Source organism: Nerophis lumbriciformis, linkage group LG37 (assembly GCF_033978685.3).
Source record: "Nerophis lumbriciformis linkage group LG37, RoL_Nlum_v2.1, whole genome shotgun sequence".
In the NCBI taxonomy this organism is placed as follows: Eukaryota; Metazoa; Chordata; class Actinopteri; order Syngnathiformes; family Syngnathidae; genus Nerophis; species Nerophis lumbriciformis.
In genome coordinates, this window is record NC_084584.2 from 16,531,359 (window position 1) to 16,546,146 (window position 14,788).

At 40.3% G+C, this 14,788-nt stretch overlaps 1 protein-coding gene across 2 annotated transcripts in view; it reads right to left on the minus strand.

Annotated features, from left to right (window-relative positions):
• pvrl2l (PVR cell adhesion molecule related 2 like) overlaps nucleotides 1-14,788 on the minus strand; it is a 575,165-nt gene that overhangs the window by 330,769 nt on the left and 229,608 nt on the right. For both annotated transcript variants that reach the window (XM_061930916.1, XM_072912528.1), the window contains exon 2: nucleotides 2,404-2,516. In XM_061930916.1, coding sequence (XP_061786900.1) covers nucleotides 2,404-2,516 — 113 coding nt within the window. The remainder of the gene's footprint in view (nucleotides 1-2,403; nucleotides 2,517-14,788) is intronic.

Consider the following 14,788-nt stretch of genomic DNA (forward strand, 5'->3'; position numbering starts at 1 on the left):
ATCAAGACGATTTAAGTTGATGCTATGCCTCTTTGCTGATTGTCGTGTCATGTACGGATGTACTTTGTGGACGCCTTCTCAGCTCCACAGTAAGTCTTTGCTGTCGTCCAGCATTCTGTGTTTGTTTACTTTGCAGCCAGTTCAGTTGTAGCTTCGTTTTGCATAGCCTTCCCTAAGCTTCAATGCCTTTTCCTAATGGCACTCCCCTTTTGTTTATTTTTTGGTTTAAGCATTAGACACCTTTTTACCCGCGATCGTATGCATATTGGGATCACGACAACAAACAATAAGCTACCTGCTGCCACCAACAAAACGCCAGATAATGTCTTACCTTATACACACACCGTAATAACACTCAAATGTTGAAGCACATCAAGCGGTGTGGCTTCATAGCTTACCAAAGTCGTACTAAAACATTTTGGTCGATTTTTGAGCGCCGTGTGTAATGTTCTATATTTTCAATGGAACATAGAAAATGTTGGTGTTGTTTACTTGAGACATATTGCAGTCTGCACATATATATTATGTTTGACTGCCATCTACTGGTCACACTTATCATTTCACCATGTACCAAATAAAATAGCTTCGAGGTCGGTAAGCAAAACCAGAATTATTCCGTCTTATAAGGCGTACTGTCGAGTTTTGACGGGAAAAAAAAGGATTTTAAGTGTGCCTTGTAGTCCGGAAAATGCGGTAAATGTTGCCACAACTTTTCTTTTTGTCAACATAGTTCAGATAGTGATTGAAAAAAAAAACTGAACTCGAAATAAATGCATGCTGAAATAAGTTGCCGATAAACAACATGTTTAATTAAAATGTGGACATCAACATTCTTTTAATGTTCTGGCAAAAACAAGCTCATTCCCTGTTTGGATCGAAATAAGATAAGAAAGTAAACGCTGCAAAAATAAAGCCGTTTTTATTCTGCTCCCAGAAGAAAAGCTGTTGGAGACGCTTGTTTTAGAGGTTCGGACAAAATACCCACTACATCATTCCTTTTGAAGTGTTGAAAATAATAACAATAAAATACCACACCAATTTGACCACATTGTGAGGACATGACACTTGCGACTCCGCCACTATGTATCGAGAACAATTAGCTCCCTTTTTAGCATATAAAGTACAACACCCAAAACCAGTGAAGTTGACACGTTGTGTAAATCGTAAATAAAAACAAAATACAATGATTTGCAAATCTTTTTCAACCTATATTCAATTGAATAGACTGCAAAGACAAGATATTTAATGTTCAAACTGGAAAACTTTGTTATTTTTTGCAAATATTACCTCATTTGGAATTTGATGCCTGCAACATGTTTCAAAAAAGCTGGCACAAGTGGCAAAAAAGACTGAGAAAGTTGAGGCATGCTCATCCGACACTTATTTGGAACATCCCACAGGTGAAAAGGCTAATTGGGAACAGGTGGGTGCCATGATTGCAGCTTCCATGGAATGCTCGGTCATTCACCAACAAGGATGGGGCGAGGGTCACCACTTTGTGAACAAATGCGTGAGCAAATTGTCGAACAGTTTAAGAATAACATTTCTCAACCAGCTATTGCAAGGAATTTAGGGATTTCACCATCTACGGTCCGTCCGTAATATCATCAAAAGGTTCGGAGAATCTGGAGAAATCACTGCACGTAAGCAGCTCAGCCCGTGACCTTCGATCCCTCAGGCTGTACTGCATCAACAAGCAACATCAGTGTGTAAAGGATATCACCACATGGGCTCAGGAACACTTCAGAAACCCACTGTCAGTAACTACAGTTGGTCGCTACATCTGTAAGTGCAAGTTAAAACTCTCCTATGCAAGGCGAAAACCGTTTATCAACAACACCCAGAAATGCCGTCGGCTTCGCTGGGCCTGAGCTCATCTAAAATGGACTGATGCAAAGTTTAAAAGTGTTCTGTGGTCTGACGAGTCCACATTTCAAATTATTGTTGGAAACTGTGGACGTCGTGTCCTCTGGACCAAAGAGGAAAAGAACCATCCGGATTGTTAAAGGCGCAAAGTTGAAAAGCCAGTATCTGTGATGGTATGGGGGTGTATTAGTGCCCAAGACATGGGTAACTTACACATCTGTGAAGGCACCATTAATGCTGTTTTGGAGCAACATATGTTGCCATCCAAGCAACGTTACCATGGACGCCCCTGCTTATTTCAGCAAGACAATGCCAAGCCACGTGTTACATCAACGTGGATTCATAGTAAAAGAGTGCAGGTACTAGACTGACAGACATGTCTCCCATTGAAAATGTGTGGCGCATTATGAAGACTAAAATACCACAACGGAGACCCCCGGACTGTTGAACAACTTAAGCTGTACATCAAGCAAGAATGGGAAAGAATTCCACCAGAGAAGCTTGAAGAGCATCACCTTCAAACACAGTCAAGCTCACCTGAGTCAGTTTGGTCCGGCCTCCGCCGTCGATGAACTGGCAGCGCAGGTCAACGGACTCGTTGGGGTACGCCTCCAGCTCCTCCTCCACGCGTACCTTCTGAGCGCCCACGCCTGAAGACCACAGAGAAGGACATCATGAGGACGAGCCCCCCAAAAGAGGCACACAATGGTTCGCCATGGCAACCGTCGCAGGAGGAGAGTTTGGGGGAGACGCCGGGCCTCACTGAAATGGAGCGCCACACATTTTGGAACTCCGCTCGAGCGTGGAGAATGATGTCATGAAGGTGTGTGATACGAGCCCGAGGAGGCTGCAGGTGGTCACTTCGGGCCAGATGTCCTTCACCACGGACACACTGCTCAGAGTCCAACATCAGACCCGTCTAGTGTCCCACTTGTTGCAACTAAGAAGCTCCCTCGCCGAGCCACACATTCAATACCCAAAGTGCATTCGGACTCCCAACTTGCTCACTACGAAGGACATTTGTGCACGTTTGGTAAAAGTAATTCTTTAGTTTACTTGGAATATATTTGACAAAGTTACCTCACGTGCACCATTCAACATGTCAGAGAGGATTTGGAAGAAGCAGATCTATGCGATACAACACAAATGCAACACACATGGCACACAAATGAAACAAAAATGTGGCATAAGTGTGAGGCAATTTCAACACAAATGTAAGAAGAATGTAAGACAAATACAAGAAAAAAAGCGACAAAAATGTAGAACAAATGCCAGACAAATGTAATGCAAATATAGGACACATGCTACACAAATGTTAGACAAGTGCTAGAACAAAGCAACACAAATGTAGGACAAATGCTACACAAATTTAAGACAAATGCAAGAAAAAAAAAAGTGACAAACATAAGGCAAATGTAAGACCTATGCAAGATAAAAATGACCAAAATGTAGGAGAAATGCTAGACAAACGTAAGACAGATGCAGGACAAAAAGCGACACAAACGAAGGACAATTGCTACACAAATGTAAGACAAATGTGACCGAAACGGAAGAATGCAATACAAATATAAAACAATGCTACACAAATGTAAGAAGAGTGTAAGACAAATACAAAGAAAACAAGCGACAAAAATGTAAAACAAATGCGAGACAAATGTAATGCAAATATAGGACAAATGCTACACAAATGTAAGACAAATGCGAGAAGAAAAAAAGTGACAAATGTCGGTCAAATGCTGCACAAATGGAAGACAAATATTAGACAAACGAAAAACAAATGCAACAAAAATGCAAAAGAAATGTTTGACGGATGTGAGAAATATGTAAGACAAAAGGAACACAAAATGCTACACAAATGTAAGACAAAGGCGACACAAATGTAGGACAAGTGCTACACAAATGTAAGACAAACGCAAGACAAAAAGTGACATATGTCGGTCAAATGCTACACAAATGTAAGACAAATGCAAGACAAAAACAACACACGTGGAGGACACATGCCACACAAATGCAAGACAAAAGCGACACAAATGTAAGACAAATGCTACACAAATGCAAGACAAATGCTACACAAAGGTAAGACAAATATAAGACAAATGCAAGACAAAAACAACACACGTGTAGGACACATGCCACACAAATGCAAGACAAAAGCAACACAAATGTAGGACAAATGCTACACAAATATAAGACAAATGCAAGACAAAAACAACACACGTGGAGGACACATGTCACACAAATGCAAGACAAAAGCAACACAAATGTAGGACAAATGCTACAAAAATGTAAGACAAATGCGAGAAGAAAAAAAGTGACAAATGTCGGTCAAATGCTGCACAAATGGAAGACAAATATTAGACAAACGAAAAATAAATGCAACAGAAATGCAAAAGAAATGTTTGACAGATGTGAGAAAAATGTAAGACAAAAGGAACACAAAATGCTACACAAATGTAAGACAAAGGCGACACAAATGTAGGACAAGTGCTACATAAATGTTACACAAATGCAAGACAAAAAGTGACAAATGTCGGTCAAATGCTACACAAATGTATGACAAGTATAAGACAAATGCAAGACAAAAACAACACACGTGGAGGACACATGCCACACAAATGCAAAACAAAAGCAACACAAATGTAGGACAAATGCTGCACAAATGTAAGACAAATATAAGACAAATGTAAGACAAATATAAGACAAATGCAAGACAAAAACAACACACGTGTAGGACACATGCCACACAAATGCAAGACAAAAGCAACACAAATGTAGGACAAATGCAACACAAATGTAAGACAAATATAAGACAAATGCAAGACAAAAACAACACACGTGGAAGACACATGCCACACAAATGCAAGACAAAAGCAACACAAATGTAGGACAAATGCTACAAAAATGTAAGACAAATTCAAGACAAAAAGTGACAAATGTCGGTCAAATGCTACACAAATGTATGACAAATATAAGACAAATGCAAGACAAAAACAACACATGTGGAGGACACATGCCACACAAATGCAAGACAAAAGTGACACAAATGTAGGACAAATGCTACACAAATGTAACACAAATGCAAGACAAAAAGTGACAAATGTCGGTCAAATGCTACACAAATGTATGACAAGTACAAGACAAATGTAAGACAAAAACAACACACGTGGAGGACACATGCCACACAAATGCAAGACAAAAGCGACACAAATGTAAGACAAATGCAAGACAAAAAGTGACAAATGTCGTTTAAATGCTACACAAATTTGAGACAAATACAAGACAAAAACAACACACATGTAGGACACATGCCACACAAATGTAAGACAAATGCAAGACAAACGAAAAATAAATGCAACACAAATGCAAAACAAATGTTTGACAGATGTGAGGAAAAAAGTAAGACAAAAGCAACACAAATGTAAGACAAATATAAGACAAATGCAAGGCAAAAACAACACATGTGTAGGACACATGCCACCCAAATGCAAGACAAAAGCAACACAAGTGTAGGACAAATCCTACACAAATGTAAGACAAATGCAAGACAAAAAGTGACAAATGTCGGTCAAATGCAACACAACTGTAATACAAATAGACAAATGCAAGACAAAAACAACACACATGCAGGACACATGCCACACAAATGTAAGACAAATGCAAGACAAACGAAAAATAAATGCAAGACAAATGCAAAACAAATGTTTGACGGATGTTAGACAAATGCAAGACAAATGCAACACAAATATAGGACAAATGCAAGACAAAAGCAACACAAATATAGGACAAATGCAAGACAAAAGCAACACAGGACAAATGCTACACAAATGTAAGACAAATGCAAGACAAAAAGTGACAAATGTCGGTCAAATGCAACACAACTGTAATACAAATAGACAAATGCAAGTCAAAAACAACACACATGCAGGACACATGCCACACAAATGTAAGACAAATGCAAGACAAACGAAAAATAAATGCAACACAAATGCAAAACAAATGTTTGACGGATGTTAGACAAATGCAAGACAAATGCAACACAAATATAGGACAAATGCAAGACAAAAGCAACACAGGACAAATGCTACACAAATGTAAGACAAATGCAAGACAAAAAGTGACAAATATCTGTCAACTGCTACACAAATGTAATACAAATAAACAAATCCAAGACAAAAACCACACGCATGTAGGACACATACCACACAAATGTAAGACAAATGCAAGACAAACTAAAAAAATAAATGCAACACAAATGTTTGACAGATGTGAGAAAAATATAAGACAAAACCAACACAAATGCTTCACAAATGCAAGACAAAAGCAACACAAATGTAGGACAAATGCAAGACAAAAGCAACACAAATGTAGGACAAATGCAAGACAAAAGCAACACAAATTTAGGACAAATGCAAGACAAAATCAACACAAATGCAGGACAAATGCAAGACAAAAGCCACACAGGACAAATGCTACACAAATGTAAGACAAATGCAATACAAAAAGTGACAAATGTCGGTCAATTGCTACACAAATGTAAGACAAATATAAGAGAAACGTAAGGCAAATGCTACACAAATGTAAGAATAATGTAAGACAAAAGTGACACAAATGTAAGACAAATGCAAGATAAAAATGACCCAAATGTAGGAGAAATGCTAGGCAAACGTAAGACAGATGCAGGACAAAAAGCGACACAAACGAAAGACAATTGTTACATAAATGTAGGATGAATGCCACACAAATGTAAGACAAATGTGACATAAACGGAAGAATGCAAGACAAATGTAAGACGAATGCAAGAAAAATGAACCACGAATGTAAAACAAATAAGACAAGTGCAACACAAATCTAAGAATGCAATACAAATATAAAACAAATGCATCTTCACATCTTGCACACACACTAGGATTGTCATACACACATCTTCCCATCTTGCACACAAACTAGGATTGTGATACACACATCTTCCCATCTTGCACACACTAGAATTGTGATACACACATCTTCACATCTTGCACACATAAAATGATTGTGATACACACATCTTCCCATCTTGCACACAAACTAGGATTGTGATACACACATCTTCCCATCTTGCACACATATAGGACTGTGATACACACATCTTCCCATCTTGCACACATATGATTGTGATACACACATCTTCACATCTTGCACACACACTAGGATTGTGATACACACATCTTCACATCTTGCACACACACAAGGATTGTGATACACACATCTTCCCATCTTGCACACATATAAGGATTGTGATACACACATCTTCACATCTTGCACACACACTAGGATTGTGATACACACATCTTCACATCTTGCACACACACTAGGATTGTGATACACACATCTTCCCATGTTGCACACATATGATTGTGATACAAACATCTTCCCATCTTGCACACATATAAGGATTGTGATACACACATCTTCACATTTTGCACACACACTAGGATCGTGATACACACATCTTCCCATGTTGCACACATATGATTGTGATACAAACATCTTCCCATCTTGCACACATATACGGATTGTGATACACACATCTTCACATTTTGCACACACACTAGGATTGTGATACACACATCTTCTCATCTTACGCACAAGGATTGTGATACACACATCTTCCCATCTTGCACACATATAAGGATTGTGATACACACATCTTCACATCTTGCAGACACACTAGGATTGTGATACACACATCTTCACACTTTACACACACACTAGCATTGTGATACACACATCTTCACACTTTACACACACACTAGGATTGTGATACACACGTCTTTATCTCCAGATGTCGTTGTTGACTACTGTGATGTGTTACTTTACCTGACTGTGGTCAAAATAAATATTTTCAGTTTTCAGCACTTCTTGAAAAGATTACAGGATAGTTTCACTTTCTCTTTAGGTCTTCACATGTAGGCTCACTTCAAAGTAAACAATGAGGATTGCGGTGGATTTGCCAACATATTTTGTCAAAGTTACAGTCATCATTCATCACATATGCTAAACGGGTCGGGCAAAATGCCCCAAACATGTGATTTGTATAGTAAAATAGGGTTGTTGTTTTTTGACAAATGTGTTTAGTATTTATCACTCCAATAGTGTGTCATCATTTGAAGTGTGTGTGTGTGAGTGAGATGACAATACAAATACTGGCTTTATTGTGATGAACGGGCATATGTTTTGATCCAAGTGTGTCATTGTGCATATAATCTAGGGATTAAGAGAACTTAATGTGGTGTTTGGAAAAGTGTGTAAATCCTTCTGAAAAAAGACACACCGTTAGTCAAATTGTGTGTAAGCAAATGGAAAAAACTGTATTCCTTCTTTTAGTCAAATTCTAACATTCCCTACCAGGATCCTTATGCTGTCCTCCGCTGTACTGTACTTGTACTGTACTTGTACTGTACTTGCACTGTACTTGTACTGGACTTGTACTATACTTGTACTGTACTTGTACTATACTTGTACTGTACTTGTACTATACTTATACTGTCCTTGTACTAACACTTGTACAATACTTGCACTGTACTTGTGCTATACTTGTACTGTACTTGTACTGTATTTGTACTATACTTGTACTGTACTTGTACTATAATTGTACTGGCCTTGTACTAACACTTGTACAATACTTGTACTGTACTTGTACTATACGTATACTGTCCTTGTACTAACACTTGTACAATACTTGCACTGTACTTGTACTATACTTGTACTGTACTTGTACAATACTTGCACTGTACTTGTACTATACTTGTACTGTACTTGTACAATACTTGCACTGTACTTGTACTATAGTTGTACTGTACTTGTACTGTACTATACTTGTACTATACGTGTACTGTGCTTGTACTGTACTTATACTAATACTTGTACTGTACTTGTACTAACACTTGTACAATACTTGCACTGTACCTGTACTGGACTTGTACTATACTTGTACTGTACTTGTACTGTACTTATACTAATACTTGTACTGTACTTGTACTAACACTTGTACCATACTTGCACTGTACTTGTACTATACTTGTACTGTACTTGTACTGTCCTTGCAGTGTACTTGTATTATACTTGTAGTGTACTTGTACAGTACTTGTAATGTACTTGTAGTGTACTTGTACTATATGTGTAGTGTACCTGTACTATACTTGTAGTGTACTTGTACTATACTTGTAGTATACTTGTAGTGTACTTGTACTATACTTGTACTACACGTCCTGGTCTGTACTATACTTGTATTGTACTTGTACGATACCTGTAGTGTACTTGTACTATACTTGTACAATACTTGTACTGTACTTGTCCTGGTCTGTATTATACTTGCATTGTACTTGTACGATACCTGTAGTGTACTTGTACTATACTTGTAAAATACTTGTACTATACTTGTACTGTACTTGTCCTGTACTTGTTGTGTACTTGTACTATACTTGTAGTGTACTTGTACTATACTTGTACTATACTTGTATTGTACTTGTACTGTACTTGTACTGTCCTTGTACTAACATTTGTACAATACTTGCACTGTACTTGTACTGTACTTGTACGATACTTGTACTATACTTGTACTGTACTTGTACTATACTTGTACTGTACTTGCAGTGTACTTGTAGTGTACTTGTACAGTACTTGTACTATACTTGTAGTATACTTGTACTGTACTTGTACTATACTTGTACTACACGTCCTGGTCTGTACTATACTTGTATTGTACTTGTACGATACCTGTCGTGTACTTGTACAATACTTGTACTGTACTTGTCCTGGTCTGTACTATACTTGTATTGTACTTGTACGATACCTGTAGTGTACTTGTACTATACCTGTAGTGTACTTGTACTGTCCTTGTACTAACACTTGTACTGTACTTGTACTATACTAGTAGTGTACTTGTACTATACTTGTAGTGTACTTGTACTATACTTGTACTATACTTGTCCTGGTCTGTACTATACTTGTCCTGGTCTGTACTATACGTGTATTGTACGTGTACTGTACGTCTAGGCTGTACTGCACTTGTATTGTACTTCCATGTCTGTACTATAGTTGTACTATAGTTGTACTATAGTTGTAGTGCAGTGAGAAGGCACACAACATGAAAAGAAAGGTGTGCAGGATTAGCAGTGGCAAGCTGCTCGTTGCTTGAGAAGAAAAAGCCTCTTAAATTGTGAGAGGAACAATATGGAGGAGGTGCTGCTAAACACCCTTACAAACATAGAGAGCAGCTTTGTGTGTGTGTGTGTGTGTGTGTGTGTGTGTGTGTGTGTGTGTGTGTGTGTGTGTGTGTGTGTGTGTGTGTGTGTGTGTGTGTGTGTGTGTGTGTGTGTTTGCACGACTAATTATTGTGTTTGCGCATCAACTGACAAACCCCGTTTCCATATGAGTTGGGAAATTGTGTTCGATGTAAATATAAACGGAATACAATGATTTGCAAATCTTTTTCAACCCATATTCAGTTGAATATGCTACAAAGACAACATATTTGATGTTCAAACTGATAAACCTTTTTTTTTTTGCAAATAATCATTAACTTTAGAATTTGATGCCAGCAACACGTGACAAAGAAGTTGGGAAAGGTGGCAATAAATACTGATAAAGTTGAGGAATGCTCATCAAACACTTATTTGGAACATCCCACAGGTGAACAGGCAAATTGGGAACAGGTGGGTGCCATGATTGGGTGTAAAAGTAGATTCCATGAAATGCTCAGTTATTCACAAAAAGGATGGGGCGAGGGTCACCACTTTGTCAACAAATGCGTGAGCAAATTGTTGAACAGTTTAAGAAAAACCTTTCTCAACCAGTTATTGCAAGGAATTTAGGGATTTCACCATCTACGCTCCGTAATATCATCAAAGGGTTCAGAGAATCTGGATAAATCACTGCACGTACGCAGCTAAGCCCGTGACCTTCGATCGCTCAGGCTGTACTGCATCAACAAGCGACATCAGTGTGTAAAGGATATCACCACATGGGCTCAGGAACACTTCAGAAACCCACTGTCAGTAACTACAGTTGGTCGCTACATCTGTAAGTGCAAGTTAAAACTCTCCTATGCAAGGCGAAAACCGTTTATCAACAACACCCAGAAACGCCGTCGGCTTCGCTGGGCCTGAGCTCATCTAAGATGGACTGATACAAAGTGGAAAAGTGTTCTGTGGTCTGACGAGTCCACATTTCAAATTGCTTTTGGAAACTGTGGACGTCGTGTCCTCCGGACCAAAGAGGAAAAGAACCATCCGGATTGTTATAGGCGCAAAGTGGAAAAGCCAGCATGTGTGATGGTATGGGGGTGTATTAGTGCCCAAGACATGGGTAACTTACACATCTGTGAAGGCGCCATTAATGCTGAAAGGTACATACAGGTTTTGGAGCAACATATGTTGCCATCCAAGCAACGTTACCATGCACGCCCCTGCTTATTTCAGCAAGACAATGCCAAGCCACGTGTTACATCAACGTGGCTTCATAGTAAAAGAGTGCGGGTACTAGACTGGCCTGCCTGTAGTCCAGACCTGTCTCCCATTGAAAATGTGTGGCGCATTATGAAGCCTAAAATACCACAACGGAGACCCCCGGACTGTTGAACGACTGAAGCTGTACATAAAATAAGAATGGGAAAGAATTCCACTTTCAAAGCTTCAACAATTAGTTTCCTCAGTTCCCAAACGTTTATTGAGTGTTGTTAAAAGGAAAGGCCATGTAACACAGTGGTGAACATGCCCTTTCCCAACTACTTTGTCACGTGTTGCAGCCATGAAATTCTAAGTTAATGATTATTTGCAAAAAAATGTAAAGTTTATGAGTTTGAACATCAAATATGTTGTCTTTGTAGTGCATTCAATTGAATATGGGTTGAAAAGGATTTGCAAATCATTGTATTCCGTTTATATTTACATCTAACACAATTTCCCAACTCATATGGAAACAGGGTTTGTACATGATGTGTGTGTTATTGCTTGTTACTGTACGTGTGTGTGTGTGTGTGTTTGCATGACTAGTTATTGTGTTTGCGTGTCAACTTACATGTGTGTGTTATTGCTTGTTACTGTACGTGTGTGTGTGTGTTTGTACGACTAGTTATTGTGTTTGCGCGTCACCTTACATGATGTGTGTGTGTGTGTGTGCACGACTAGTTATTGTGTTTGCGCGTCACCTTACATGATGTGTGTGTTATTGCTTGTTACTGTACGTGTGTGTGTGTGTGTTTGCACGACTAGTTATTGTGTTTGTGTGTCAACTTACATGATGTGTGTGTTATTGCTTGTTACTGTACGTGTGTGTGTGTGTGTGTGTGTGTGTGTGTGTGATTGCACGACTAGTTATTGTGTTTGCGCGTCAACTTACATGATGTGTGTGTTATTGCTTGTTACTGTATGTGTGTGTGTGTGTGTTTGCATGACTAGTTATTTTGTTTGCATGTTAACTTACATGATGTGTGTGTTATTGCTTGTTACTGTACATGTATGTGTGTGTGTGTGTGTTTGCACGACTAGTTATTGTGTTTGCGTGTCAACTTACATGATGTGTGTGTTATTGCTTGTTACTGTACGTGTGTGTGTGTGTGTGTTTGCACGACTAGTTATTGTGTTTGCGCGTCAATTTACATGATGTGTGTGTTATTGCTTGTTACTGTACATGTGTGTGTGTGTGTGTGTATGTGTGTGTTTGCATGACTAGTTATCGTGTTTGCGTGTCAACTTACATGATGTGTGTGTTATTGCTTGTTACTGTACATGTATGTGTCTGTGTGTGTTTGCACGACTAGTTATTGTGTTTGCGCGTCAACTTACATGATGTGTGTGTTATTGCTTGTTACTGTACCTGTGTGTGTGTGTGTGTGTTTGCACGACTAGTTTTTGTGTTTGCGCGTCAACTTACATGATGTGTGTGTTATTGCTTGTTACTGTACGTGTGTGTGTGTGTGTGTGTTTGCATGACTAGTTATTGTCTTTGCGCGTCAACTTACACGATGTGTGTGTTATTGCTTGTTACTGTACAAGTGTGTGTTTGTGTGTGGGTTTGCACGACTAGTTATTGTCTTTGCGCGTCAACTTACACGATGTGTGTGTTATTGCTTGTTACTGTACATGTGTGTGTTTGCACGACTAGTTATAGTGTTTGCATGTCAACTTACAAAATATGTGTGTTATTGCTTGTTACTGTACGTGTGTGTGTGTTTGATGACAACATGAAGCATCAATGCACGGCCAGTCGGCAGCCAAACCAGTGATCCACTCACACTGTAACACAAACACCCATTCGTATGTAACACAAACAAACACACTCGACTGTACATGCAAATTGGCCGTCAGATAAGTTCTTCCACGGAGAAAAACAAACACAAAGCTCAGCGATGAGCCCTCAGCTGATCACTGCCGTCCTTTTTCTCCTCCACTTTCTACCAACACTTTGGTGGTTTTATTTGTTGCCGTCGCTTCTTCTTTATCCCCTCCGGCATGAGGAGATTAATTTGTGCTTTATTATTAGACACATCCCCGCACAGTGGCTCGCACACACACACACAGCGATGCTTCAAACAGTCCCAACATGGGTAAAAAAGAAACCGCAGCAGTGCAAACATGGAAGATAATCTTCATCTGCATTAAAAACACATGCACGACATTTGAGCCAATCAGAAGGCGGAAGAAAGTCACTTCCGGGGAAAAGACACAACAACACATGGAGGACATCACTTTTGAATATAAAGTCGACACAAAATGTTTGGTATGTTAAACAATACACGTTAACTATAATTGTGCATGTGTGATCAACAGGACTGGACAATATGGCTGAAAACTGTATCACGATGCAAGTTTGCAAGCCCGGAAAAGGGTGGAGTGCCATCTCCGGGTTGGGGAGGAGATCTTGCCCCAAGTGGAGGAGTTCAAGTACCTCGGAGTCTTGTTCACGAGTGGGGGAAGAGTGGATCGTGAGATCGACAGGCGGATCGGTGCGGCGTCTTCAGTAATGCGGATGCTGTATCGATCCGTTGTGGTTGAAGATGGAGCTGAGCCGGAAGGCAAAGCTCTCAATTTACCGGTCGATCTACGTTCCCATCCTCACCTATGGTCATGAGCTTTGGGTTATGACCGAAAGGACAAGATCACGGGTACAAGCGGCCGAAATGAGTTTCCTCCGCCGGGTGGCGGGGCTCTCCCTTAGAGATAGGGTGAGAAGCTCTGCCATCCGGGAGGAGCTCAAAGTAAAGCCGCTGCTCCTCCACATGGAGAGGAGCCAGATGAGGTGGTTCGGGCATCTGGTCAGGATGCCACCCGAACGCCTCCCTAGGGAGGTGTTTAGGGCACGTCCCACTGGTAGGAGGCCGCGGGGAAGACCCAGGACACGTTGGGAAGACTATGTCTCCCGGCTGGCCTGGGAACGCCTCGGGGTCCCACAGGAAGAGCTGGACGAAGTGGCTGGGGAGAGGGAAGTCTGGGCTTCCCTGCTTAAGCTGCTGCCCCCACGACCCGACCTCGGATAAGCGGAAGAAGATGGATGGATGGCTGGATGGATGGATGCAAGTGTTTTATATCGGTCGATATCGATAATTATTGATCGTTTATATGGCCTGTCGAAAATAAGAAGCAGGAGTGTGGAGGGGGGCGTGGCCTGCGGACCTGCAGCGAAGCGGGGTGTGCCAGGACCGGCTTCGAGATCAGCGACAGGTGCGTAGATGGCCCACCTGGGCCTGGTTATCTAACCATGCTCTGTTAAAAGGCAGCAGCCGGGAGGAGAGAGTGGGAATTGTGGAGGTTGCCCTCCAAGTGGGTTCTTCGGACCACCAAGCATTGACATGAGAGTCCAGTTTCAGGGTTACAATACAGTTTTATTTTGCACTAATGTCTTCGTGTTTGTCTCTCTCGCTCGCTCTCTTGCTCCAGCTCCAACC